At 41.0% G+C, this 25,367-nt stretch overlaps 1 protein-coding gene across 1 annotated transcript in view; it reads left to right on the top strand.

The window, feature by feature from the left end:
- Positions 1 to 568: 568 nt before the first annotated feature.
- dok6 (docking protein 6) overlaps positions 569 to 25,367 on the top strand; it is a gene marked incomplete at both ends in the record, with an annotated part of 44,382 nt that continues 19,583 nt past the window's right edge. The window contains 2 exons of the mRNA XM_080050520.1: positions 569 to 634; positions 23,723 to 23,830. Coding sequence (XP_079906646.1) covers positions 569 to 634; positions 23,723 to 23,830 — 174 coding nt within the window. The remainder of the gene's footprint in view (positions 635 to 23,722; positions 23,831 to 25,367) is intronic.

Genomic DNA, 25,367 nt, shown 5'->3' with positions numbered 1-25,367 from the left:
ATATTGTAATTGAAAAATACAAAAAAGAGAAGAAAATACTCTTCAAGTGAGTAGTAGGCTATATGTTACTGTCAAGCGGGGGTTATATGACAAAATAAATATATAAATTCAACCCCCTCACCCTCCTTGAAATAAAGAGACACCCCCTCCCACTCCCACCCCTACCCTCCGCGGCAGTTATTCCCCCACTACCCCCCTCACTCTTTCGGGGATGGTGTGGTCCAGGAAGCGCGCGCGCCTCCTCGCCTCTTCTCTCCTCTCGTGCTCTCCTCTCTCCTCTCCGGCTCGCACGTGAGTCAGCTGTCGAACGTTATCTCCCTCCTCTCCCCGGATGGACCGCGCAGCTGAAGCCGGGGCGCCAGAGCGCTGACACAGGAGCAGGTTGACTTGCCCGAACCGTTCGCTCTCTCCGCCGCTGCTGGACGTCAGAAACAACCGTTAGCGAGCCCATTTTAGAGTAACAACACTAAGCTACCCCTAAAGAAGAGGGTCACTTTAAAAAAAAAGAAACTCGTCACATCGGACAGGAGGCTACCCGCTTCCCCCCTCCTGGTCCTCCTCATTCACCATGGCTTCCAACTTCAACGACATAGTCAAACAGGGATACGTGAGGATACGGAGTAAGAAGCTGGGGGTGAGTAAGGCTACTGTTGCACTTGCTGTAGGCTATAACGCGGGGGAGATGTAAGAGAGAGGAGGTTGTGGTGTTAGCGGTGGTGGATGAAGATGATGATGATGAGGAGAACGAAGAGGAGTTCCAGTTGTTACTGGATTAAGGAAGAAGCTTTAATTGCTCTATGGGCAGCCGTCCTGCTGTGAGCCCTTCAAAAGGAAAAAAACAAAAACAGATTAGACCAGCAGGAAGAGCGGCCAAGTTTCTCTGTGCATTGTGTAAGAAGAAAAAAAAAAAAAAAGATAACACGCCAGCGCACATTGAGATGTTGTGAGGAAAGTCTAGATGATTGACATCTCAGTGTCAGCCTGGATGTAAAGTCTTTAATCTATCTTTTGTTTTCAGTTTTGTAGCCTGCAACTTTATTTTCATTGAGAAAAGTTGGGCTGCGTGATGTGTAGCTTTCTGACAGTGTTAAGCTGCAAAGGTTTAAGATGGATAGAACACTTTTATCTAAGAGAGAGATAGAGAGAGAGGGAGAGCGAGAGGGAGAGAGAGAAAAAACCCACCTGTTATGAGATAAAAAATGCTTTGACTGAGACACTCTGTAAAAGTACTATTATGAGAGACATTGAACACACCATAACACATGCAGTCTCATCAGGTTAGCCACAGGCTATAAGGCTCTTTATTATGGTGCCAATTTAACACTGTGTTTTATGGGTTCGAGGATGGACAACATAATAGAAGCCATTGTCTTCAGCCCTCTTATCAGTCGGCACAGCCTTACTTCACTTAAACGCTCTCTCAGTCATGATGAATTATGCCCCAGTGTTTGGAAAAGTCTCATAGAAATCCAACAGATTATGGCGTGATGGCAGCCCTTCCAATGCCTCCTTGATAACGGAGAAACGGCAGAGGAGAGAGGGAAAGAAGAATGGGCTTGATTGCTTACATGGAAGTGAATGATATATATTCCATTATGAGCGCCTTATTGTCTGTCTCATAAAGCCATCTGCTTTTGTTCGTACTTCCAGCTCATTACGCTAACGGAGCGCGGCACACTCCCTCTCCTCTGATGAAGTGTGATGATGGAGGCTAATGATGTCTGCCTCCTCACATCATCACCTGGCTTCATCATTAAGGCTATATTCCACTGTTGTTTGCTGCCATCCAGGATATCTTTGAATACACTTTGGGAGTACCTCACTGCTGTTGAGTGAGAGAAACCTTTACTGTACCCCCAAGGTGGCTTGTACTACACAACCCTGATATGACAAATTGAAAGCACGAGACATTTGTTGTAGTTATCATGCAAAATGAGCTTGCTCAAATACAGTTGGCCCCGTTTATTTACTTCTTGCATTTTCTTTTAGCTGGATGCATTGAAACAAAAGAGTGTGTGTGTGTGTGTGTATATGTGTGTGTGTGTGTGTGTGTGTGTGTGGGGAGCCCATGACTTTGCAAAGCAAGAGAGGAGGCTTGCTGCGTTGGCTGTGCTCGAGGTAAGGATGCCATATCCCTGCCAGCCCTGCATTTCATCCTGCTGTTTGTGGAGAAAAAAAACAGTTTGTGTCCCGATCGCCCACTCCCTAAGCCCTCCACTGCTCGCTGCTGTTTCATCAGAGAGAGAAAAAAAGGCCATGCTGCGTTGGCCTCGGAGAACCCCCCGGTGTGGGTAGATAGAAAGTATTTATCCATCCATACTCGGGTTAGTTATTCCAGGGCTGTCCGCATTCGGAATAAGTTAGGAGCAGAAAAACAACAGATATGGATGGAGCAGGAATAAGTGTGTGTGTGTGTGTACCTGAATCAACAGGCTCTGCTAACAGCACATCTGTGTAATCTGTTTTCCTCTGGGGAGAAACACCTCGTCAGTGCTCAATGGCATCATTTCAAGTGTTTTGTGTTTTGTGTTTAGAGAGAGAGATGAAAAATCCAAATGTGTGGGCTGACTGGAAGCATAGGATAGGATACACATCTGGGTGGAAGGGGATGAGATTTGGAGTTGCCTCAAATCCAGAGTGTTGCTATGCAGCATGATTTCAAAACGTGAGATTTTATTCGTTTAACTAATTTATTTTTATTTTGACTGTTTGTTTTTATGACTGATAAAAGTCATGTTGATGGGTGTGAAGAGAGACTTGAGGCCTCGTTTTTCAGATATGCTGCACAGAGAGTTGGAAGAGAAGGATGTCACGGACCCAGAGTCAGATTTAGTAGCATGGAAATGGAGATGCACTGGCCACCATACAGCCCAAAGTGTTGAAGACCTCCATTCAATGGTCCATCCTGTCACTAGGGCTGGTTATTGCTTGAAATGTTTCAATATTGTCTGATGATACTCGAGATCCATCACAGTAGGTTTTTTTCACCAGAAATCCTTTGACAGAGTTTAGGCCAAATGAGGCCACAACTAAAGACAATTTATTTATACATCTGCTTTTATTCACTGAATAAATGTTTAGTCATTAAAATGTCAGATAAAAGAAAAAAATATATAATCACAATTTCCCAAAGGCAACGGTGACATTTTCAAATATTTAATCCAATCAAACATTCAGAAATAATAATACAAATTAATCTTGTATAAGAAATATTTTCAAACTTGACAAAATAGGTTTAAATATAGAATCATCTCATCAATACATTTTTTTCTATAGATTATATCACTTGTTCTCTTGGCATTTTCCATGCTTGTTGGTGCAGAGAGACAGAGATGAAATGGGGGAGAGAGGGGAATGACATGCAGAGAACGACCCAGGCTGGATTCGAACCCGGGTCCGCTGCGACGAGGACTGAGCCTCATGGGGGCTCAGTCCTCATTTAATCATGAATTATTTTCATGATTAAATGATTGATTGTTTGCTTTAAAAAAAATTGTTTACTATCACAATCCCCCAAAGCTCGATGTGTCATCTTCTAATCACTTATTCAACAATCTCAAACCCAGAGATAATCAGCTTACTATCAAAGGAGATTAAGTAAAACTAGAAATGCAATTCCTGAAGAAATTGCGGTGTGAATGTTGCGCTGCTGAACTGAAGCTGATGCTGAATAAACTTCACTGCTGAATGTTGATGAAGAACGAAGGATGAATATATCTGAATGAACAGAATGGTTGAAAAATAGAATGTTTGAGAAATGTGGAATATTTGGAAGTTTGAATGGACTTTCTAGCTGGAATTAGGAATTAATTATGACCTTGAACTATGACCTCCAAAATGTAATCAGTTCATCTTTGAGTCAGAATCAACATTTGTGCAAAATTTCAAGAAAAACCGTGGAAGCGTTCATGAGAATGCAGTCACAAAAGGCAATGTCACAGTGACCTTGAAATTTGAACTTTGACCTCTAAACTCTTGTGATGTCATCTCTGAGTCATACTCAACATCTGTGCAAATTTTTAAGAAAATCCGGTGAAGTCTAAAATTTGGTGTTGGAACGGGGAATCGAACCCCCAACCCTGTGTTCAGCTCAATCAGGATACTACCATGTAATGCCCTGAAGGAGCTGAACATGTAAAATGTGGAATGAAGTTTATCGGATGAAAAATTACTGAGTTAACGCATCTTGAATTTTCTCCATAAGCTCTCTCTCTCTCTCTGGTGTGTGTGTGTGTGTGTGTGTGTGTGTGTGTGTGTGTGTGTGGGGCTGTTGTGTGTCTGTGTGGTGTGTGTGTGTGTGTGTCTCTGTGGTGTATGTAGGGTGTGTGTGTGTGTGTGTGTGTGTCTGTGTGTGTGTGTGTGTGTGTGTGTCTGTGTGGTGTGTGTGTGTCTGTGTGTGTCTGTGTGTGTCTGTGTGTGTGTGTGTGTGTGTGTGTGTGTGTGTGTGTGGTGTGAGTGTGTGTGTGTGTGTGTGTGTGTCTGTGTTGTGTGTGTGTGTGTGTGTGTGTCTGTGTGTGTGTGTGTGTGTGTGTGTGTGTCTGTGTGGTGTGTGTGTGTCTGTGTGTGTCTGTGTGTGTGTGTGGTGTGTGTGTGTGTGTGTGTGTCTGTGTGTGTGTGTGTGTGTGTGTGTGTGTGTGTGTGTGTGTGTGTGTGTGTGTCCCTCTCTCCCTCTCCCTCTCTATGGAGCATAAGGGATTGGAGTTTGACCTACATTAGCCTATGTCAAAGGCAGGTGCACGTTCAGGGGTCACCATGGTAACAGACAGCTAATCAGTGTCAATTGTAAACAGCTGGTAATCTACACACGTACGGCCACTTGTCTCCCCAACCAGATCACACAGACAGAGGTTTTAAATGAACGCATAAGCCCAAACTGCTTCTCATATCTCGCAAACCGTTTGTCTGACAGAAAAAATGATCATACTTTGAGAATCAGAAGATTCCAATTAATATTCAGTGTCAAATGTGTTTCTTTAATGTAAAAACTTTTGAGTTGAGAGCAATTTACGTTTAGATTTCTGGTGTTCTTTTTTATTCCCTCTCCTCCACTCTGCCACACTCTAAATATCACTAAAATTGATGTTACATGCATCAAACATGGCTGAGTAATTTGAAAACTATGCATTTTTTTTTAAAGGTTGAATTTTAACAATGAAAGACGAAAGATAGCTGAACTGTTAGTTGAAGAAATTAACTTTGTTGGATGAATTATCAGTGAGCTTGAAGTGTTAGAAATCAGTGCAAAACGCTTCGCGTTTTGTGGATTTCCCAATGCATTCCCAATACGGATTTTGGGTGTAATAAACCTTTAAATATCTCTGAAGTTATGAATTTTATGAAAAAATAGTGAATTATGGAAACGTGCTCCTGTGCAAGATGAACATGGGACACTTTGAATCGAGTTTCTACGATGAAGTATGAACGAGTAGGAGGAATCATAATTTTGCATGAAATATTAATTTCATAAAAAGTCGAATTTATTTGAAATTATGGATTTTATGAAAAATCTGTTCACGAATAATTGTTGTCTGGAATGAGCTGAACATTTAGACCTAAGAATGGAGTTTCTAGGATGAATCCTCAGGGAGGAGAAGAGATTTGAAACTTTTCATAATTTTGGTTTAATTGCTTATTAATTATGAAGTTATGAATTTTTTTGAAAATTTTGAATGAAAGCAATAATGTGAAAAATTGGCTGAATATGAGGATAGTTGAAGGAAGTTTGTGGAATGAAGCATGTTGAAGATATGGCCGAACATGAATATGGCGGAATAATAAGAATAAATGCGGTGAATATCAAAGCTGTGAATGCTTTCAGCATTCACACCAACAAGCAAGTCCTAACAATGGAGGAGCTGGATCCAGACAATGTTTGGCATTTTTGCTTAAAACATTTCTTGATATGATAAATAAATAATCCAAATAATTGAATTTGACTTTTTGTAAAGCAGAAGAACTGGATGTGCCCACTCAGCTGGAGTTTTAGGCCAGAAAGGTCCCGAGTTCTTTCCTCCTCATGTGATGGTCTTTTTTTCTTTTTCTTTTAGTGCTTTAAAGGTCGCTCAAATATCACATATCAAGGCTTTGTATCACAGTTGACCTTCTAATGCTCCCATCCTAGTCTCTATTGTAATAGATGCAGTGTGAAAAAAACCAAAACGTATTATATATTATTTCTCATTAGAAAATAGTACAGTCGAATGGCTCTCTTTATGTGATGTGTATTAAAGTGGCCACACCGACAGCTTTGGCTACTGAACCCATCATCAGCATCCGTCAGCGCGATTGGCTCATTTTCAAAAGCCCATCATGTGTGAAGGTTGAGGCCACCAGGTCAGGCCTGTGTTTCTGCAGAGTGATCAAAATGAGCAAAACGGGGTACCACTTTCTCTTACCCCTTTTTTTCTGGGACCTTTTCTTTAAATTTTTTCCCTCTTGTCCACTGATCGTCAAACAATTTCCTAACATTAGCCAACTTCTTTGTCTCCCCTGTTTTGGCTGGAGAGACAACAGTGCAGTGTTCCTGAATGCACAAGTCACTCTCTCTCTCTCTTTCTCACACCCCTCCCTCCTCTTCCTCACCTCTCCACCCGTTCTTTCACCTCTCGTTTCCCCCGTGACTCACCTGTGCTCCCTCTCTTCACAGTGTTTCTCTCATCTCCTCTCCCCTATTATATCTCCCTTTCTTCTCCTTTATCTGGTCTATCTCCCCTCACCTTGTGGCCCCCTTTTCTCTCCCTCACCTTTCTCTCCTTCGTTGGGTTTTTTTCACAGACAGCTGAGCAAGAGACTGAGCACAAAAGCATCCTATTCATCACCCCACGCTGCACCCTCCATAACCCCAACAGGCTATTCCCCCTGACACAGTGCCAGACAAAGGCGCACACACGTAAACACACAAAATTCGCTTGGTTCAACATTGAGGAATTGGCACACACACACGCGCTCGACAAACAAGTAAACAATCTGCTGCCAGAGAACAGTGTGTGTGGATTCGCAATTAATTTTAATCCTGTGGCTATGTAACATACTTTTTTTATAAACATGAAGACAAACTCAATGCTCAAAGGGGCCAAAATGTTTCTTTTTGTACACAGAGACACATCAAATCTGGCACTGGTCTAAGAAACAGCAGTGGTGTTATCTCGCCTTGTGATGCTATCAGTTGGAATGCACGAGTTGGATAACCGTGACCTTTGAGCCATCGGTGTGTGTCAGTGTCAGCTCAGGTGCATGTTGTGCCCACACTGCTGTGATAAATAGTGAAAGGTCAGCTGTTGAATACACCCCCGTTTCTGTCCATCCAACTTTTCTTCAAACCTTAACAGAAATTGGTCAATTTAAAAAGGCGCTGCAGGTGAGTCCGTCTGCCATTCAGCCCTTCTCCGTTCACAAACATGTTTTGACACTTCAAAGGGGCTGCAGATCCCGTGTCGGCTCCAAAATGTAACATTTTATGAGAGCGCAGAGCACCTCACACATAGACTTCACGCTTCTATGAAATTGTATTTCCTACCACAGTCACACACCAGAGTATAATCTCCAAAATAAAGTATTATCTCCAAAATAAATAGTACCTGCATTGACTTAACATACAAACAAATGTGCAGGGAGAATAAGAAAAAAATCAAATTTTACTTCATTCAAGATTCAAAATTAAACATTTGTATGTCAACAATGGACCACATGAATGCTTAAAAGTGAAAGAGGTTGCACAAAGAAAGGTATTCCGACTCTTGTCTTGGTTTTACAACACGTAGGTTTTTTCACTCCAACAGCTATCTTCAAACAATGCGTTAACTGCCCACAACCAAACATCACAAAGACGGAGGTAGCATCTAGCGGGCGATGAAAGTGGAGCATTTAGGAGGAATTAAGAGACCCAAATGACCAAAAGCACAGTCACAGGTGAACACTGTTGCTGATATAACTAACATGTTTGCACATACTGTAGTTGCCCATTTGTAGGCTACATCTTGCAGATACGGAGCAACATTAGCATTCTTTTGGAGTCTTACAAATTCTTTCCAACCACCCGACTGCTTAGTTGCCCAAATATAGCACAAATCACCCAATCCTCAACCCCCCCACTCCAGCTCTGTTGATATTTTGAAACTTGAATGTGGACTGTGTTGCTTTTAAAAAACATTGTGAGCTGTAATTAATTTTTGAGATTCTGAGGTGCATCTTGAAATTGGGTAGTGTATGCTGGACTGCACAATTGGTCTAACCTTTTCCTGATCTTTGAATTCAAACCAAAATAAAAATGAAAACCAACAAGCTATATCTTGTCTATAATAAAATAAAATATAGATTTGTATATACTCTCCAATGTAATTCGTCATAGATAGCACACATAGAATTGAAAGGGACAAAGTATTACTCTAATTGTCATGGAAGTTCAGTTATGAGAGCGCTTTGGTCAAACCAGAAATGTCAAAGCAGAAAACATATTAAAAATGTGTTACGTCTAGTCCAAGATGCGGAGGAGTGAAAATACAATCAGCCAAAGGGCAGGGATGTAAACATATAATCAGTAAAGCAATAACCTGGGCTGCAGACTGAGGGTTTAAGTTTATCGTCACCCAAACACAGATATTGTTTGCAAAAAGATGGCTTACTCTCCTAATACAGTTTCACATAAGTTGATTTGGGGTTTTAAAATTACTTTTTTTATTTTTTTTTACGAGTAAACCATTTCACAATCTTGGCTATGCATGCACATAGTTTTTTGGGGTGCAAATTACCGTGTTTTATTTAAGAACTAAAAAAACAAACAAGTGGGAGCTACTGCTCAGTACTGTCCTTATTGGATTCTTGCCACTTTTGCTCTTGTAGAAAGGTCTGGTTGTTTCAGTGGTCCATGCCACAATACAGAAGATACTAACAGCAAGGAGTGCTCATTTGTTATGACTGTTTGAGCAGCACATCAAATTACATGGTGTAATACTCCTACCAGCTATACTGGCTTCATGGTTAGGCACTAATTATGAATGTTTGCTCATGAGATAAGTGTGAAAGTCACGTATCTTTACCATCTGGTCTTGATTGTGGGAAGAAATTAATTATGTAAATATGGAAGCTGAAGAACGATTACATTTAGAGCTAAAACGCTAGGTCGATGAGCAGAAAATCTGCAGCTATTTATTTTATCGTTCAGTTATTTCTGGTTCCATCTTATCAAATTTGAGGATTTGCTGTTTTTTCTCTCCTATATGATTCTAAACGGAATATATGTGTGCTTCTATGGGTATTGTTTGGACAAAACCAGCAATTTGAAGATGTCACTTGGCTCAAGGAAATTGTGATGAGCATTTTGTCACTACTTTTTCACATTCACGGCTAATTGAATCATATTGAGAGATTGAGAGATTGATCAGCTGATAAATCGTTTATGAAATAATATTATACCTGACTTCATTCCAGTTTCAGTTTTCTTCACTTTTGACCGTTTAAAATTGTGGATACATGTGCCCCTACTGCACAAAACATCTTAAATATATTCTGTCCTATCTTGGAGGCTTCTGGCAACAACCTATAATACTATTGAATCTAATGGATGGAATCTCATGCTAAGCTTGCACCTTTCAGTTTACAGTAGAACCTGCTAAAACCTCTGCGAGTAACTTGGTCCCTTGGTGGCCCCTTTGGACAAAAGCGGTAGTATTTTTACGACGCCAGCTGTCATGAAGCTGTTTTCTAGCTCGTGCCGGGCGTGCAAGATTCAAATAATCAGGAAGCAATATAGTGCATGTCCGTGTGTTGAAAGTGTGAGGGCACCGGACTCTTTTCGGCTCCGTTAGAGTGGTTAGTGACACAGCATCAACTAATGCCAGTAAGTGCTACACACACCTGATTGCAATGAGTTGATGCAGTGTCACCGAAGTACTCTCACGGAGCTGAAAGACTCCGTGTTCTCACAGAAAGTGAATGAACGAGAGACGGCAGTTATATGGATCACGATGAGGTAATGTGTTTATGTTGTTGTAAATAATGACTATTTCAGATGAATAATGGTCGACTCATCTGATGATGGTGAGGCAAAATAAACTTTGTTTTAGTAGGCTATCACTCATTCATTTAGGAGTAAACACTGCAGTTTGCTTCCGTGAAATTGTGTATAAATAGAAATAAATATAAGTAGAAATATGTGACCATAGAGCCTGCACGAGCGAACCGAAAATCGGACTGGGTGTGCGACCAGACCAAACGCAGTAATAAAAACTATATAAAAACGTATTTCTTTGCACTGATGTTTGCTGTTAAAGGTAATTAACAGCATGATTATCAGAGGAAACATGAGGCTGTTTAAAAGATATTTAAATGTTACTCGGAGCTGCTTTAATACAGCAAATAAACAATTTTGTCTGGCCATTAATTACAAAGACAAAGTTTAGTTTTGAGTCATGACTCTAAAGGTGCTTCTATGGACCTGATCGTGCTCTCCTCTCACCCCTGTCTGCGGATAAAACGGTTATTAACTGTTTTGTCCCTCTTTTGTCTCCCTCAGCTGTTTTTGACCTACAAGTGCGTATTTGTGTTCGGTGACCAGTGGCCTTTACGTGGACAGCGTGTATTGTAATGGTGTGCGGGTATGTCTCCCCCCTTCCCCTTGTTGGCGCACAAGCACCCACCAGAGCGGAGGCAAAGAAGTGGAGAACAATGTGCCTATTGTCCGAGATGGCACAGCCGTTTAAGATAGGATCTTGCCACTTCCATGCACTCGCTATTAACAATGACAGGCCGTCCAGAATGGTGGACGTCAGGGGATTTCTCACCCCAGGAACTGTACTTGTCAGTGGAGCGTAGAAAAAGACACTGTCAGCGAATGTTAGACTTATAGCAATTGAGACTTCAAAACAACACGGATAAATGTGACTGGGGTTGTGCAAAGAAATCAGAAAATATCAATTGGAAAATCATTAGATTCTTGCAATCCAGCGGCCACAATTAGCCCCGTTCTTCCAATCCATCTTTTTGATTGCCAGATACAAATTGAGAATGTATCAGATAGAGGATTTGTTATGTGTCTGCTCTTGTTTATGTCTTTATTTGTGCCTCGTGGGTGCCTGTAGCCTGCTTTAGTTCTCTCTCGTGATAGATGTTTTATGAACTCCTTACAGATACACAAGGCTATGCATTGGTGTGGTCACTTCCTTTGGTTTTCATCAGCTTCCTCCGTCAAGACAAAGACCCAAAGACAAATTACCGACTCTTATTGGCCCTGATGGATTGCATCTCTAGCAGGATACGCAGCCCAACAGTCGTTATTCACTGTGAAAAATTGGACTCTATTATATAGTAGCTTTCATAAATAAATCTCCCCCGACCGCGCCCCACTTTGAACATTTCAACTCATTGATTCCTGTTGTTCCTAATTATCAAAAAAGCTTTTTGTTGTGAACAGGGACAAATGTTGTTATTAGTGGTTAGTGATGATGTCCAAAACCCAGCTGATTAAGTAATGCACCATAGGCAGGTGGCTCTTGCACTCACTCAGTGTCATGCTCTGAAAATACCAGACAGGACTCTTCATTCAACCCCAGCCACCTTTTTTCCCCCTCTTTTTTCCCCCCTGGCTATCTTCTGTCCCTCTGCCTTAAATCCCTCTACAAACTCATGTTGCACAAAGCTGGCACTGTCCATAACAGCTTTGTATTCCCAATGTTTTCTGATGAGCTGCATTGTAAAGTGCAAAGTTCTCTAATCCCATGGGGTGGGGGTGGGGGAGTCACAGCTCAGTAGAAGCGGACTCTCTTCATGGCTATTTAATCTTTCCATTCCCTGCCTACACTTACAACCGACTACACACTGAATTCAACACCATGCATTTAGGCGGAAGATGATAATATCCACATTTTCAACTTTAGATTTTCCATTTTTGTTTGTTAAAATTAGTTAAAATAACGTTGCAGAACATGTAATTCAAGCTGCTTCACAAGCATTATTATAATGATAATTAGTAAACATTTCCTTTCCTTAAATATTAAATTACGGTCAAAGTTGTGACAGTCATGAAGAAATTGGATGTTCCTGTAGCAGTGCTGTCACTGCGCTGTTGTCACAAATTTGGTTAGCCCAAGATAGCCTCTTAGTAGTGTTGGTATAGTTTTTTGTTTCCAATAGTTAATGCATTGAATTATTAGCCTGGTCCTACCAGACCATCATACTTAATTTCATTTTTACAGAGGGTCAGGAATCGCTCAATTGATTAACGTAAACTCACTTGGAGGTGGGTGTCTGTTGAGGTTTAAAACGATTGGATCTGCCCAGTGCCAATCTGGATCTGCCAACGCATAAAGTTTGGTCGTGACGTATGTCATGCACCGGCTTCTGCAACTGAAACTGGCGCACGTCTTTGTTCTCAGCCACTCCCTCTGTTCGCTGATTGGTCGTGTTAAAATCTATCCTGAGAAAACCCGCAAATATACCACGGACCCAGACTGACTACTGAAGGGAAATGAAAATTGAGCGGAAGTAGATGGGCAGGCGGTGCCGGGCTATTGAATTATACCATATTGATTATTGATTATTATTAAGTTGATTCTCTCTTCTTGTGGCTGAATTAAAAAAGATAACATATAGCATTCCAATAATGTCCACTTACAGATTAATCGAGTCCCTTTTAAATAATGTTAGCTGTGCGATTTTGAAAGGTGAATGTATTTTGCGCCATATTCAAGTCCATCTGATCCACATATTTCACCTCCCACGCAGGGCTCAGGCTTTACTGTTCTCTGTGGTACAGTAATGTTACATTGTGCTGATACACTGGAGACCCACCTATAAAACACCAGGCCTGGAGGAATCTATCATAGCTCCATTAACACTTCTGCTTCATCCTCCTCTCCTCGCCTTCCTCCCCTCATTAATCAACAGTCCAGCCCTCGGGGCTCTACTCTGCAGCTAAGCTCACTTTCAGTTTTGTGTGTCTCTGTCTCTCCCTGTGTGTGCGTACGTGGGCATTGTGTTAGTGTGTATTTGCATATGTGTACATGCACTGGTGTTTTCATGTGTCTGTGTGCGTGTGTTCAGATTTGTGATTGTGATAACGTCCAGTCTCCGCGGCAATTTTCCTGGTGTGTGGGAAGTTGTTATCAGTACGAATAGTCTCATAATGAAAGTCAGCCATCCCTCTCAAACTGTTTCCAAATTCAATTGAGTCATGTTGTGATCCAGAGAGATTGTATTGAATCAGGTCTTCCGAGATGACTTGTGACTGACACACCTGAGAATCAGATTTTGTAATGTCAGTTCAAAAGGGGATGAGACAAAGTTATTCTTAGAAAAGTCCCACCTTCCTTCCTTTTTTTTTTTTTTTTTTTTTAACATTTGAATCACCATCTATAATGAGTTCTTATCCTGGCTGTTACCTTTCATCAGTCTTGCTTGCCAAGCACATTCAGTACAGTGTGCAGCCAAAGATAGCTTCAGCTGTGTGTCTATGAGTATTAAGGGGCTTGTCTTCGTGTCTTTGCTTTTCATTTACTCAATGCGGTGCATAGATAAACATCATTATGGTCTTGCTTAAAAAAAATAAAAAAAGTCAAGCAAATAGCTTTGTTGAATAATGTAAATTTGCCCAAGCGGACAACTAAACAAGGCTGTTTCATGTGGCACTAATTGTTAGGTCCTGTGTAGTTAATGTGTTGTCAAAAAACAACCTTGACCTTGAAGTCTAGTGTACGTGTGAGAAAACAAAAACAAAACAGCCAGGTCATGTCACTTGTTTGTTTGGAGATGAGTTTGGACACTCCACACCCCCCCCCTATTTTTCAGGGGAGTTCTTTTAATAGTGAGGAGGTGACAAGTTTACCTCTTGCAGAGAACTGGGGTGACATTTTGGTACCTACCCAGCTTGGCATGAAACCCTACAGCTGACTAGCTCACGTTGCCGGCAAAGCTGCCTTTACTTTTTAAACCTGCACTTCATCTAAATGAGCCGAAATGACCCCCAGAGTTGGCCAAGGCAATCTGATCCCCTTTTCTATTAAATTGTTTTTAATATTTTCCCAAGAATTATTGTCCAAGGAATGAATTTTGGATAAGGTCTGCCAAGGGAAATGGAGCACACAATAGTAGCCCTGGCACTGGCACATCATTTAAAGGTCATAATGGAGAAAATAATGGCACGTAAAACAATTGAAAACATGAAGTTATTGGACAATGTTCTGGAGTGAAATATATAAAAGAAGAAAAGGGACTTATAGTGGCAAACGTTTTATCCATCATGAATCGTATGTATGTATAAGGAATTCGCCTATGTACAGAAGAGTTTGAAGTTGAAAGCACACATTGGGGTCAACATTAACTGGTGTTACCCCACTCACACACCCTCACCCGCCTCTCTCCCAGACTAATGTTCCCAGTTGTTCGCTCACATTTCAGAGATATGTCTGTTGGGCAAAGTGATAATTGCATTCCTCAGTGATTTCAAGCTGAGGCACACAGTGACACAAAATCACAGCCCACTTATTCCAAGCGAGTGTGTTCTTCTGGGAGAAATGAGACAAAAACAACATGACCAACTCCATCGGACCCAACGTTCTTTGACATCGCCAGTGCACGTTCGCATTCCCACACGCGTTTATTTCCCCAGCGTCCTCTTTGATTTTGCGGACCGAGTGTGGCTGAGCTAAGTTTGTTCCACTGAGCAGAAATCTCTGGTTGTTAGGGAATATGTGTTGCAGACACACAGAGCCCCAATGCTTTCCCAGCTAACCATTTCAGAGAAGCAGCCCAAACATCAGTGAGCAAGTACCTCTTTAGAATTAATCCTCAGGGTGGGGGTGGGTGGGGGGGGGGGGGGGGCTACACCAATGCATGAGGATTACTGCTTTTAGGGCTTCTGATGAAATTCAAACAACAAACGCTTGTCCTGGAAAACACTCTGTGTTTCATAATGTCCTAGTCAAAATGTGAATATTTGCCGGAACACAGCAGGGCGGTCTGTGCCTCTTTCGATTTCACAGTCTTTATTGATATGATAATCAAGTGGTCAGCTAACGGTGATTGAACTAGTCAATTGGTGGTGTAGCATCATGGGTTTGGGCCAGAGCTGCTTTCATCTTCATACTTTGTATTCCCTCTTCATAGAGGCCGGCCGGTTGCTTCTGAAGCACTGTATTTGGTTTCAATGAAAGGACCCTAACCTGTTGGCCTAGATGCTAATTTTGCCGGAAGCCGATGGCGACGCGAGCACCGACATACTTAAGTGAGAAATAAGGCTTTGCCTGCACTACTGCTGGGCTTAAAATGGAGTTTTGTGCATTCGGGGCAAAATATTCACACTTCATTTATGGATTTAGTTCAGTTTAACATTCAGCCTGGCTCGAGGACACACAGTGGTGGGCAACTCATTCCAGTGCTATGAAGAAAATACCACTGCTCCTCCGTATTGTTGCTCTCTGTCTATGGGGGTCTCGACAAGCTTGTCAACGGGGGTATTCTGCCATAGTCAAATCCTTCTTTGTCTGCGTGTTTTTGTCTGTGAATGCTCCAGTCTTGTACATGGATTAAATGGAAATTGCTCTATGCTTGTGTGTGTGTGTGTGTGTGTACATGATGGCTGACTAAAGCTCTAGTACGTAAAGAGGTTTGGATGACGGATGGTTTAAAGAGCAGGCAATTGTTATAATGATGACTTAAAGCAAGAATCGCTCCACTGTAAAAATGCTTTACACATGCGTGCGAGTCAACCCCCGTCCTGTATTCTTTTGCCAACAGGGCTTGCCAACCCCTGTGTCACTAGAATCAATAGCGGCTAAATTATACAATGGAATAATATTGCAACACTGAGGTATGCAACCTTATAAAATGCTATTGTTTAGATAATGAGATTATGATTGCGGTGTAATAGTTTAACCCGACTTAAGGAATATGCAGCCCTGTTTGTGCCACACAAAAACATTACCCCAATCTCCTCTGCGCTCCCTCACACCTGAGAGAGAAACTTCAATATTGACCTACATCGCCTTCAGAATAATTTAGCTGCTATTTTTGTGCTGCTTGAAAAAAGAAGCTCTGCTACACTAGCCGTGATGGCTGGATCTGCACATTTTAACTAATGTTTCCCTGCTTGAGACTGCAATGCCCAGCATGGGTCAGACATCTCCCTCTTCTCCCCAGCAGTAATAAGAAACAATGGTAGATACAGTGTATACCTGCATTCAACAATGTTATTTGCATTAGAACTGGAAGCCCAGTGGGGACGATAAGACCTGGCTTTTAGCTTTCCAAGGTTTTAAACTAAAAAGGGGTGTGTGTATACGGAAGAAGGTTTTTTAATGCGAGATACAGCAAAAAGCACTCATCATGATCTATTCCCAATGCTCTGACCTCAAGTCCTATTTAAAAGCATAATTTATCATGTATCCTAATGGAAGTCTGCAGCCAGTTGGCACTATGGCTCTGGCCTATTCCAACACTCTCTTTAACACCTCTCTTCTTAAGCAAACTTTCTTACTTTTGGCTTTTTCTTTTTCTTTCTCCTTCTCCCTTATCCCCTCTTCTATTTTTTTTCTTCCTGGCGTTCCCTCAATCTCACTATGGCCTTATTTTGTTTCTGTCCGCTGCATGGTCATTTCAATAACACCTGCCCTTGCACCCTTGTCGTCTTGGCTAGATGGACCCATTGCTTTTGCAGGAGGAATCCAACTGGAACCTGTTGTCCTTGTCCTTCATATTTCATGCCACATTGTGACCAGGATCCAGACGTCGGCCTCGAAGACTCGGTGTGTAATGCCCCCCCAGTCACAGCCAAGGCCTTCACGAGTGTAAATAAGGGTTACTAATACTATGATATTACATTTCGGGACCAGTTTGGCTCATGAATGTTTGATGAGGATGTCCAATCATGCATAGAAACAAGAAAGAGTTGAGGAATGGGAGAGAGGGGAAATGTAGAAGAGAGAGGGTGACGGCAGGAGGAAAGAGACAGAGACGAATCAGGCTTGGAGAGAAAGTGAGGTGGGTGTGTGTGTGTGTGTGTGTGTGTTTTTATGTGTGTGTTTGGGATGGTGTGGGGGGCAGTGATTACTCGCTGCTGAGGTAGCACTGCATTACACATGAGGATTTGGAATGGCCCAGATAAAGTAATCTATGATTAACTGGGGCGCGGCTTGCTCGCCACCCTGCCAACAGCTGTAGTCGGGGGCGAATTATAAAATTATGGGATGTCCAAACATTTTAGATGCGCTGTGGAATGTATTCCAGTACAGGGGGGTGAAGCGTAGGTTATACGGATAAAGTCAAGGGTGACAGCCGGCGGCTAGGGAACTTAGAGAGTGACTTGAGGGAGCAACGGTGCAATTAAGACAAACACTTGTAGTCGACGAATTTTGCGTGGAGTTGTCGAAATGAAATCCTCTGAGGATTTGGGGAGGGGAGCTTTGGGTCGGGGCTAGCGGAGTGATCGCTGCAATGATTGCTGTAACAACTGTCCGACCTGATAACAAATCAAATTATAAAGATGGACACCGTGGCACAGACCCCGCCGCCGTCTGAAATTGATTGCCAGCGCCACAAGCTGATATTGCCGAGCCCCGTCTGTCATAGTCCATCAGGCATCCTCAGGACCAGGGGAACACTAAAGCTTATGCAGAGCTGAATGAGGAGGACGGCTTCTTCCACACTACTGCTGGGAGTTTGACACAAAACACAAACAGATTGAGCCATGTTTTTTTAGTCTGTGAGATTACAAGGTTAAAAGATGTATTCTTTTGCTCAGAATCCTGTTATAAATAAATCCATTTTTCTACATGTAAAGTACCTGCTAAATCCGGACTGTTATTACTATGTCTGAGTGTTGCAGGGCTACCTTGATTGAAGTGCTCTCATGTCCAAGTGCAACAGTTAACATTTTTAAATCATCGTTTCTAGGACGCACAAATCGAGAAAGAGAACAGACCCTTCCCACATCGGTAGCTTTTTTTTTTCAACCAAATAGCTGAGGAATAATAAATGCATTTGCGCCTCTGAGGGAAAACGATTATATTTTGATATTCACTTGTGCTCCTGAGAATGTAACAGGCGCCTTTGTTCCCTGCCAAGTGATTAGTCATTCACCTGAAGCGGGCTGTCATTGGAAATCATTTTCATGTCTTTAGAAAGTTCCTCAGTTCATCCAAAATGACAAGCAATTTTGCCTGTGGGGAAAATAGGTTGCATATTTTATTGAAAAGGGAGACGGTCCTTTTAATAATGCCAGAAGTTTGATAATGCTCTGTGCAATGAATGGACTTTGTGTTTGAGGCCATTTACAGAAAATACCTAGAAGATCACTCATTACTGAGGCCTTGGAGGTGTCTGACTAGACGCTAGACCCCTCAGTAATGGTTTTCAACACTCTTTTGTCCGACAGTGCTACCTGTTAGGAACCCGAGGTGAACTCTAAGGCATTTATTGTTTCATGAAATTCCACTGCACCATAAAGCAAGAGCACATATTGTATGTAGACAGATGTGCTCTATGGTTTAATTCTGGTCCCTTTTATAACAGTCCAACTGTCTGCTTCCATTTGTCGGTCTGTGATCATAGTTTGGCTCTTATCCTTCTTCCGGTCACCTTGAATAACAGATTCAGTGTGGTTGTCCAACGTAGAGCTGGTGTTGATGGACTCCACAGCTGCACAATGCACATTACCAAGTGCCTCCTGAAGAGTTTTCCTTGACACACATACACACCTCCTTAAAAGGTGTACAGATTGCCCTTGAAATGTTCTCTCCAGCTCATTGCTTTTGCCGCTCCCTATTTTACACGCTGCAATGCTGTGTTAGTGATGTGCTCATTGTTCCTTGATTTTGTGTATAATCATACAGAGATGCATTTCAGAGCTGAATCAAGAGTATCTCATTCATATCTAGTTCAAAGCTTTCCCAGTGCATTCGACCTTGTAGACTTTTCTCAAACTTCTAGCATTGCAGGTTGAATACATAATCAATTGCTTACATTTTTTGCAGAATACACACAAAAAACATGTCCTTTCAAATGAACACATTTGCTTGAGGTGAGCAAAATGTAGTTGGCAGTGCTACTGAATACAACTTTTAAAGCAATTCCACTATCCATATTTTCAATTCAAAGTGTGGCTTTAGCTTGGTCACTCCCCACCCACCTCAGTGGCTTTCACTTGATGCTGTGAGTCAATGTAATCAACATGTTGGTCACTTAAAAGCAAGTTCTTATCATCAGTTTGAATAAGACTCCATTCAGTCTTAACTGTATCCTTAAAGGTTCTCCAGTGCATACTGATATCACTATCCCTATATGAACGATCTGAAGAATTTGGTCTGTTCGGACCTCAATATATTTTGTTTTAGGAATCATTCACATAACCTTTTTGACATGTTTACGTGTGCCTTTTTTCAACAGTAGCTCATCTCTGGCAACTCATACTAGTCTGGTTTTAAGCACTAGGCTTTACCGATTGTTCTAATAATACCAACTTCCCCCACTGCAATAAACAATATTTAATAGATGAAATTAATAATCCAAATCAAAAAGGGCAGGGTCATATTTGCCTGTATCCTTCACCAAACCGTTCATTATATTGTGGTTGTAGATGTGTTTGATATATTTTCATATAAATTATGGCCAATCAGTTGAAATAATTAAACCAAATCACAGGAAAGAAACAATAAAAAGGGTTCGGATTTGGATATGCCCTGACTCTCGTCACTACAAAGAAGGCCCACTGCTACGCAGTTGAATGTGTTTTGGGTATATTCAAGTTTTTTTCAAATAGAAGAACTTTTGGATTGTTTACTTTTTAATGACAAGGAGAGGGAAGCACACGCACACGCACACGCACACACCCACACAGAACACCTACCTCATCAGGAGCCACTTGTTATGAAAAAATGATTTTATTTAATAAATCATTTTAAGATTGTGTTAATGAAGTGTTAAATTTTAATGACCTAATCTCATTTTCCAGGATTCCAGTTACCCTGTGAGTTCATCCCACCTCCAGGAATTAAAGTGAATAGACAATACAATTACTTATTTTAATGCTTCTCATCTTCTTGTGATCCTTGTAACCTGCTGAATTTGATGTTAACTGAAAGTGTGATTTCAACAAGTGGACCAAATGTATTATTTTACACAGTATTTGTACTGTATACCAATATATGTATACCAGACTGTATACCAATCATTCTGGACAGTCTTGTTGTGTTGTTGCTTTCCTGCTTTGCTCTTTTTATTTCCCTACCACCACCACCACTGTCAATATCTGGGCTACAGTTCCCCAGGGGATTCTCTGATTGGCTACTATTTTCAGGTTCTATTACAGCGTTCTAAAAGTCAATATGATTGATGGGGTCAACGCCCAAATCTCCACGTTTATCAGCCTTCTTGTTCGTATGTGGGGTCTAACCTGATTGAAATTGATTTGATTGACTGTGAGTTAATTGAAGTAGATCTTCTGAAAACAAGAAACAAAGAAGAAAGCAGTTATTTCATCAAAGTTAATCAAAGATTCTAAGCCACCGATCAGCGATCACATGGCATTGTGGGTGATTTACAGGGACATTCAGAATTACACACAGAGGTTGCGTTCCGAATCGCATACTTTCTACTATATAGTATGTAGAAAAAAGATTTAGGATTTTGCGATTCGGAACGCAACCAGAGTTTGCTCGTCAGTCTCCACACACTGCAGCAATCAAAGCCAAATGCACTTTTACTTATTAGTCACTCACACACCTGCCATTTTGCCCATGACAACATGCCAAATTCAAGTTTTTTTGTTGACCCGCAGTCTCATTCATGTCTGTGTAATTACAATCAGTGTAAGAGTGATTCTGAAAAAGACTCACCAGTGGCTCAAGAATAGAACTACCTTGACAAAGCATTGACAACTGTGGAACAGGCAAAATTAAGCCCTCTCCATTCATACCCCCTAGTTCTTATTATGCACAAGCTATCTCACTGAGCTTGCTTTTGTGCCGGTATAATTACTTAATCTGAGCACTCCTAGGGTGAATTACTTTGTGTGTGGCAAGCAGGCAGCATTGCTTTGACTCAAACTCCCAAATGGGAATTGAGGCTAGCTTTAATTTTACTGTTTAAACGTCGCAAATGTGATAATGGCCATTGTTAAAAAGGATTCACACTTACGCTTGTATTTTCTGCCCAAGCTGCAGTTTGTGTTATTTCTTAAGGCATTATTATGGAAATAAATACAGTATGGTCAATTTTAAGTACAATTTTATCGGGCCTTTGTTTCCTTACTTCTTTAAAGCATTTTATGGACAGGGTAAAGAATGATCCACAGTGCATTAGAGAGTGTGTAGTGCACCATTTTCTGTTGTTAGCTGTTTATAATGGGCCTGGGCAACACTTAACTAGAATGGAGTCCCATCAAGGCAGACCGATAAGGACCTAGGGATCCACTCTAGTCAATTACTGCAAAGTGCCAAGTTCAACTCAGTGGGCCTTTTATGAAGTACACAAGCTGAGTAAACAAATTAATTGTACATCCATGGTTCCCCAACACAACCATGCGGCCCAGGGCAATCATACATCAGGCAGAGTGATAGTGGCTGTCTCCAGCAGGAAATAGAAGGGTCCCACTATTAAAGATAGGCAACCACATAGGACTCATAAGCTATTGGCCATCACACTATCAACACACTATTCCAAATCCAAATGTGGGGTAACACATCAGACGAGAAAAAATGATAATACCAATCTGTTTTAATGATCCTCAGAGATGTTGGTGTCCAAAGTGTTTCTTTACTGGTTGAGTAAATATTACTTCACTGTTTAAAAACTCATTGGATTACATGTATAGTGCAATGTATGGTAACATGACCGCCATAATATATAGGTACACAAAGACAGATGTATATGTTCACTCATACAGGTGCACGTACAGTAGGAACTGTATGTTTCTGTGTCTATTCTATCTGTGTGATAAGAACCAGAATAAGTAATCTTCCATTTTCTAATGGGGATGTGTATTCAATTAAGAATATGTGTGTATGCGGCCATTTGTGTGCTCTCTTTTTCATGATTTGTCCTTGAAGAAGTCAACACTTAAAGATATACAACACCCTGTATTTGTGTGTCATCTTCAGCTGCTGAATGAGCCAAGCTGCTGTCCATTAATCAATACAACATACAGCAATCTGCTGCGCCAGAGAGAGAGAGAGAGAGATAGAGTTTGTGTGAATGTGTGTTCACATGTAGCAAGAAAGCGGAAACGGATACTATGTGCTCCAAAACCAACAATACTATTGTTAAGTTCTTAAGCTTATAAACAGCCCAGGTTTGGGGGACGCAAGTTATTTAGTGAACTTGAAATGATTTGAATGTTGTGCTCTTGATTGACTCTAATTTAAAGTTTTCCTCCACATGGAGAATTAAAGCTAGTCCTCTATCTACTGTCCCTTTGCAATTTTACACCATCCGGCAAGGTGCTGCGTGGGACTATCTGCGCCCCCTTTGTGTCTCTCTGTGGTATCCTACTTCTATCATTGTCCTATCAAGTCATTTTTGAAATATTATTTTCACGCCTTTTACTAATGATTTCTTGACAAGATGATAATACATAACCAAGTATGTGTTTTTCCTCAGCTTTCACCTAATCAAAGTCCTTTGTTAGATGATTATTTAATATACTATAATAGATGCAGTGTCTGAATCATGTCAAACAAGCCCTTTCTGCATACAAGCGTATCAAGAGGTATTGGGGTTACCACACTTTTACCACCCTTTCCCCATCGGGGCTTCCGTTTTTTAATGTTTTAAATTACAACACTATGCGCACTCTATGTCTCCTATGGTCGCACTGCCGTCAACCGCCCTGAACATAATTTCTCAACGCATAAAAGGAACCTGGCTGCTGTTCCTAGCGCTTTGCAACACTTCCACTGTGTGGTCCTGGCTGTGGCTGTAGTACATGCTCTTGTGCTTCTGTGTTGCACCACTCATTTATTTCTCACTTGTACAGATTTCAGTCATTCAAACAACTCGGAATTGTGTTTTGAAACTTGAATTATAGCAACCAACTTAAAAAAGAATTACGGGTTTTAATCGGGCTTTGGCCCCTAAATACGGTTAATGGAACGGGCTAGGCTCGGACAGATAACTCGCGGGCTGGGGTTGGGTCAGGCTGGATTTTTTGGGCCCGATGTAAGCTCTCATTGGGGTTGCCATGTTCCAAAATGAAAGCATTTACTCAAGTTCCAATAATCAGCTGTCACAGATAGACCAGTGTATTATCTACATATATTGATGAAATTATGACATTTGAATGTGTTTGACTCATGACGCTTAATGGTTAAATTTCCTTTTCCAAGACTTATTTTTGGTGCTGTTACTCTCATCTTGACATCAGCTGGTTTTAGTGTATATTCAGGGTAACAAACCGTTTTATGTTATGTGATACAACAAACAACAGATTTGAACGATAGAAAAACATTCACAGCTGGAAAGTACTTAATTGCTTCCTGGTGGATATTAATGTTGATATAAAGCTTGAATTCTATTGATTCGTCTGCTATATCTGCTTAGGTTATAGCAGGAGTTGATGTTTATGTCTTGATAAATATGATGTCAGGTTTTGGTTCGCCTGGTCTATTATTTCGTGATAACTGGGAATGTCAGTTTATTTAATTTTTTTGTCATCTATATATATCCTGTTACCATAATGTATTTCTTTGCTCCGATAGAGTTGTTTTGCAATAACGGGGCCGCCATATTTCTCTTTTGTCAGATCTTCCGCAGGTGTTGGCTCGTGTTCAAGAAGGCCTCAAGTAAAGGACCCCGACGGTTAGAGAAGTACCCAGACGAGAAGGCAGCATACTTCAGGAGCTTCCACAAGGTAAAAACGCACACGACTGATTGTACCACATTATACATTTAAACTGATTTTCTTTCAATGTATTGACTTACAGTTTTTAGTACTGTACAGCATTAGTGTCACGAGGATATTAGAGCTGATATGATCAGTCAAGTATTTGTTTGGTTGATCAAGAGAAAATTCTAAATCAACCTTATCGATAAATACACCAATTATTTTCTTTATACATTATAAATTGATCCTGAGCCTAGTACATAAAAGAACAAACATACATTAATACATGAATATAAGAGTGTATTTTGAAGACGTGTCATTTTGCATTTTGATGATTTTGATTTTTTTTTTTCACCAATCAGCAAAATTACCGGCACATTTGAAGATCATTAAAACAATGGTCATTTGTCCAACCCTGAACAATACGTTACATTGTAAAGCACTTTTCCAATATCAAAGTTTAATCACAAACTTCCCAATAAAAGAACACACACACACACACAACGTCTGGAGGTTGTAGTGTCTGCAGCTATATGCATCTTTATTTTGTGTATTTCTGTCTAACGCCACAATCAGACAAACCATTCCTGTTTGGCAGTGCTACAGTCTGATATGCATGGTCGCCAGAGGATCGTGAATGTTACAAGCGTGTCTTTGTCGTCTTGATTACCGGAAGGAGATTAAACCTGATGGGTCGCTGTGTCCCGGGAGCTGGCCCAATCTAAATGCTACTGCTACATCGGCATGCAGAGCACATTCTCCAGACAACAACAGCCAAGGGTTTCATTTTGCAATTTGGCCAACTGGTGGAATGACTTAGCTTTAGCTGATAAAATCTGACGCCAATGGTCACCCGAACAAAAATAAATAAATGAGGAGCCAGGAATTGTATGCAGCCACAAGACAACTTCTAATGAATCAACAGAATAGTGTATTGTATACAATTAACTCAAAGCGGATGTTTTTATTTTATTTTTTAATACATTTTATTATGGAAAACAGAGAATATTGAACCTATGTAAAATATGGATTCATTGAGCTCTTAGCTACACTCTCTTACCAAGCACCTTTTTTTATCTTCATATAGTCTGTCCATTGGTTATAGACTGAGACATTGAAACTTCCTCTTCGCCATCTCCTCAGGAGCTTTTCCCTCCCCTTTTGAAAGTAATACTCCAGAGTGTAATATCTCTCTCCCAGCCTCTTAAACCTTTTAAAATATTCCAATTATGGAGCACTATCATGGTTAGGGGAGATGATGTTAAAGGGTTAGCACCGTGAACAGTGTCTTATAGTAATGAGAGGAGATAACAGCGAGATAGGCGGACTGTGACACTTGGTATCCAACGTGGCTGCAGTTTTAGCACTGATTCTGTAGTGGGTAACAGGCTGACTTCCTGCCATGTAATTATGAATACATTTTTAGTAGTTTCCTCAACTACAGAATGCAAGCACGAGCTAAGCAGATGATTGGATCCATTTTGTCAAGAGTCCCCTCATTGCTACGGTATCAGCCATGTATTGTGAATGAAGTGTCTCTCCGCCTACTGCATCATGCTGTCAC

This window comes from Ammodytes marinus (genome assembly GCF_949987685.1).
Source record: "Ammodytes marinus genome assembly, chromosome: 21".
NCBI classification, from domain to species: Eukaryota; Metazoa; Chordata; class Actinopteri; order Uranoscopiformes; family Ammodytidae; genus Ammodytes; species Ammodytes marinus.
This window is presented reverse-complemented; position numbering and strand designations above follow the sequence as displayed.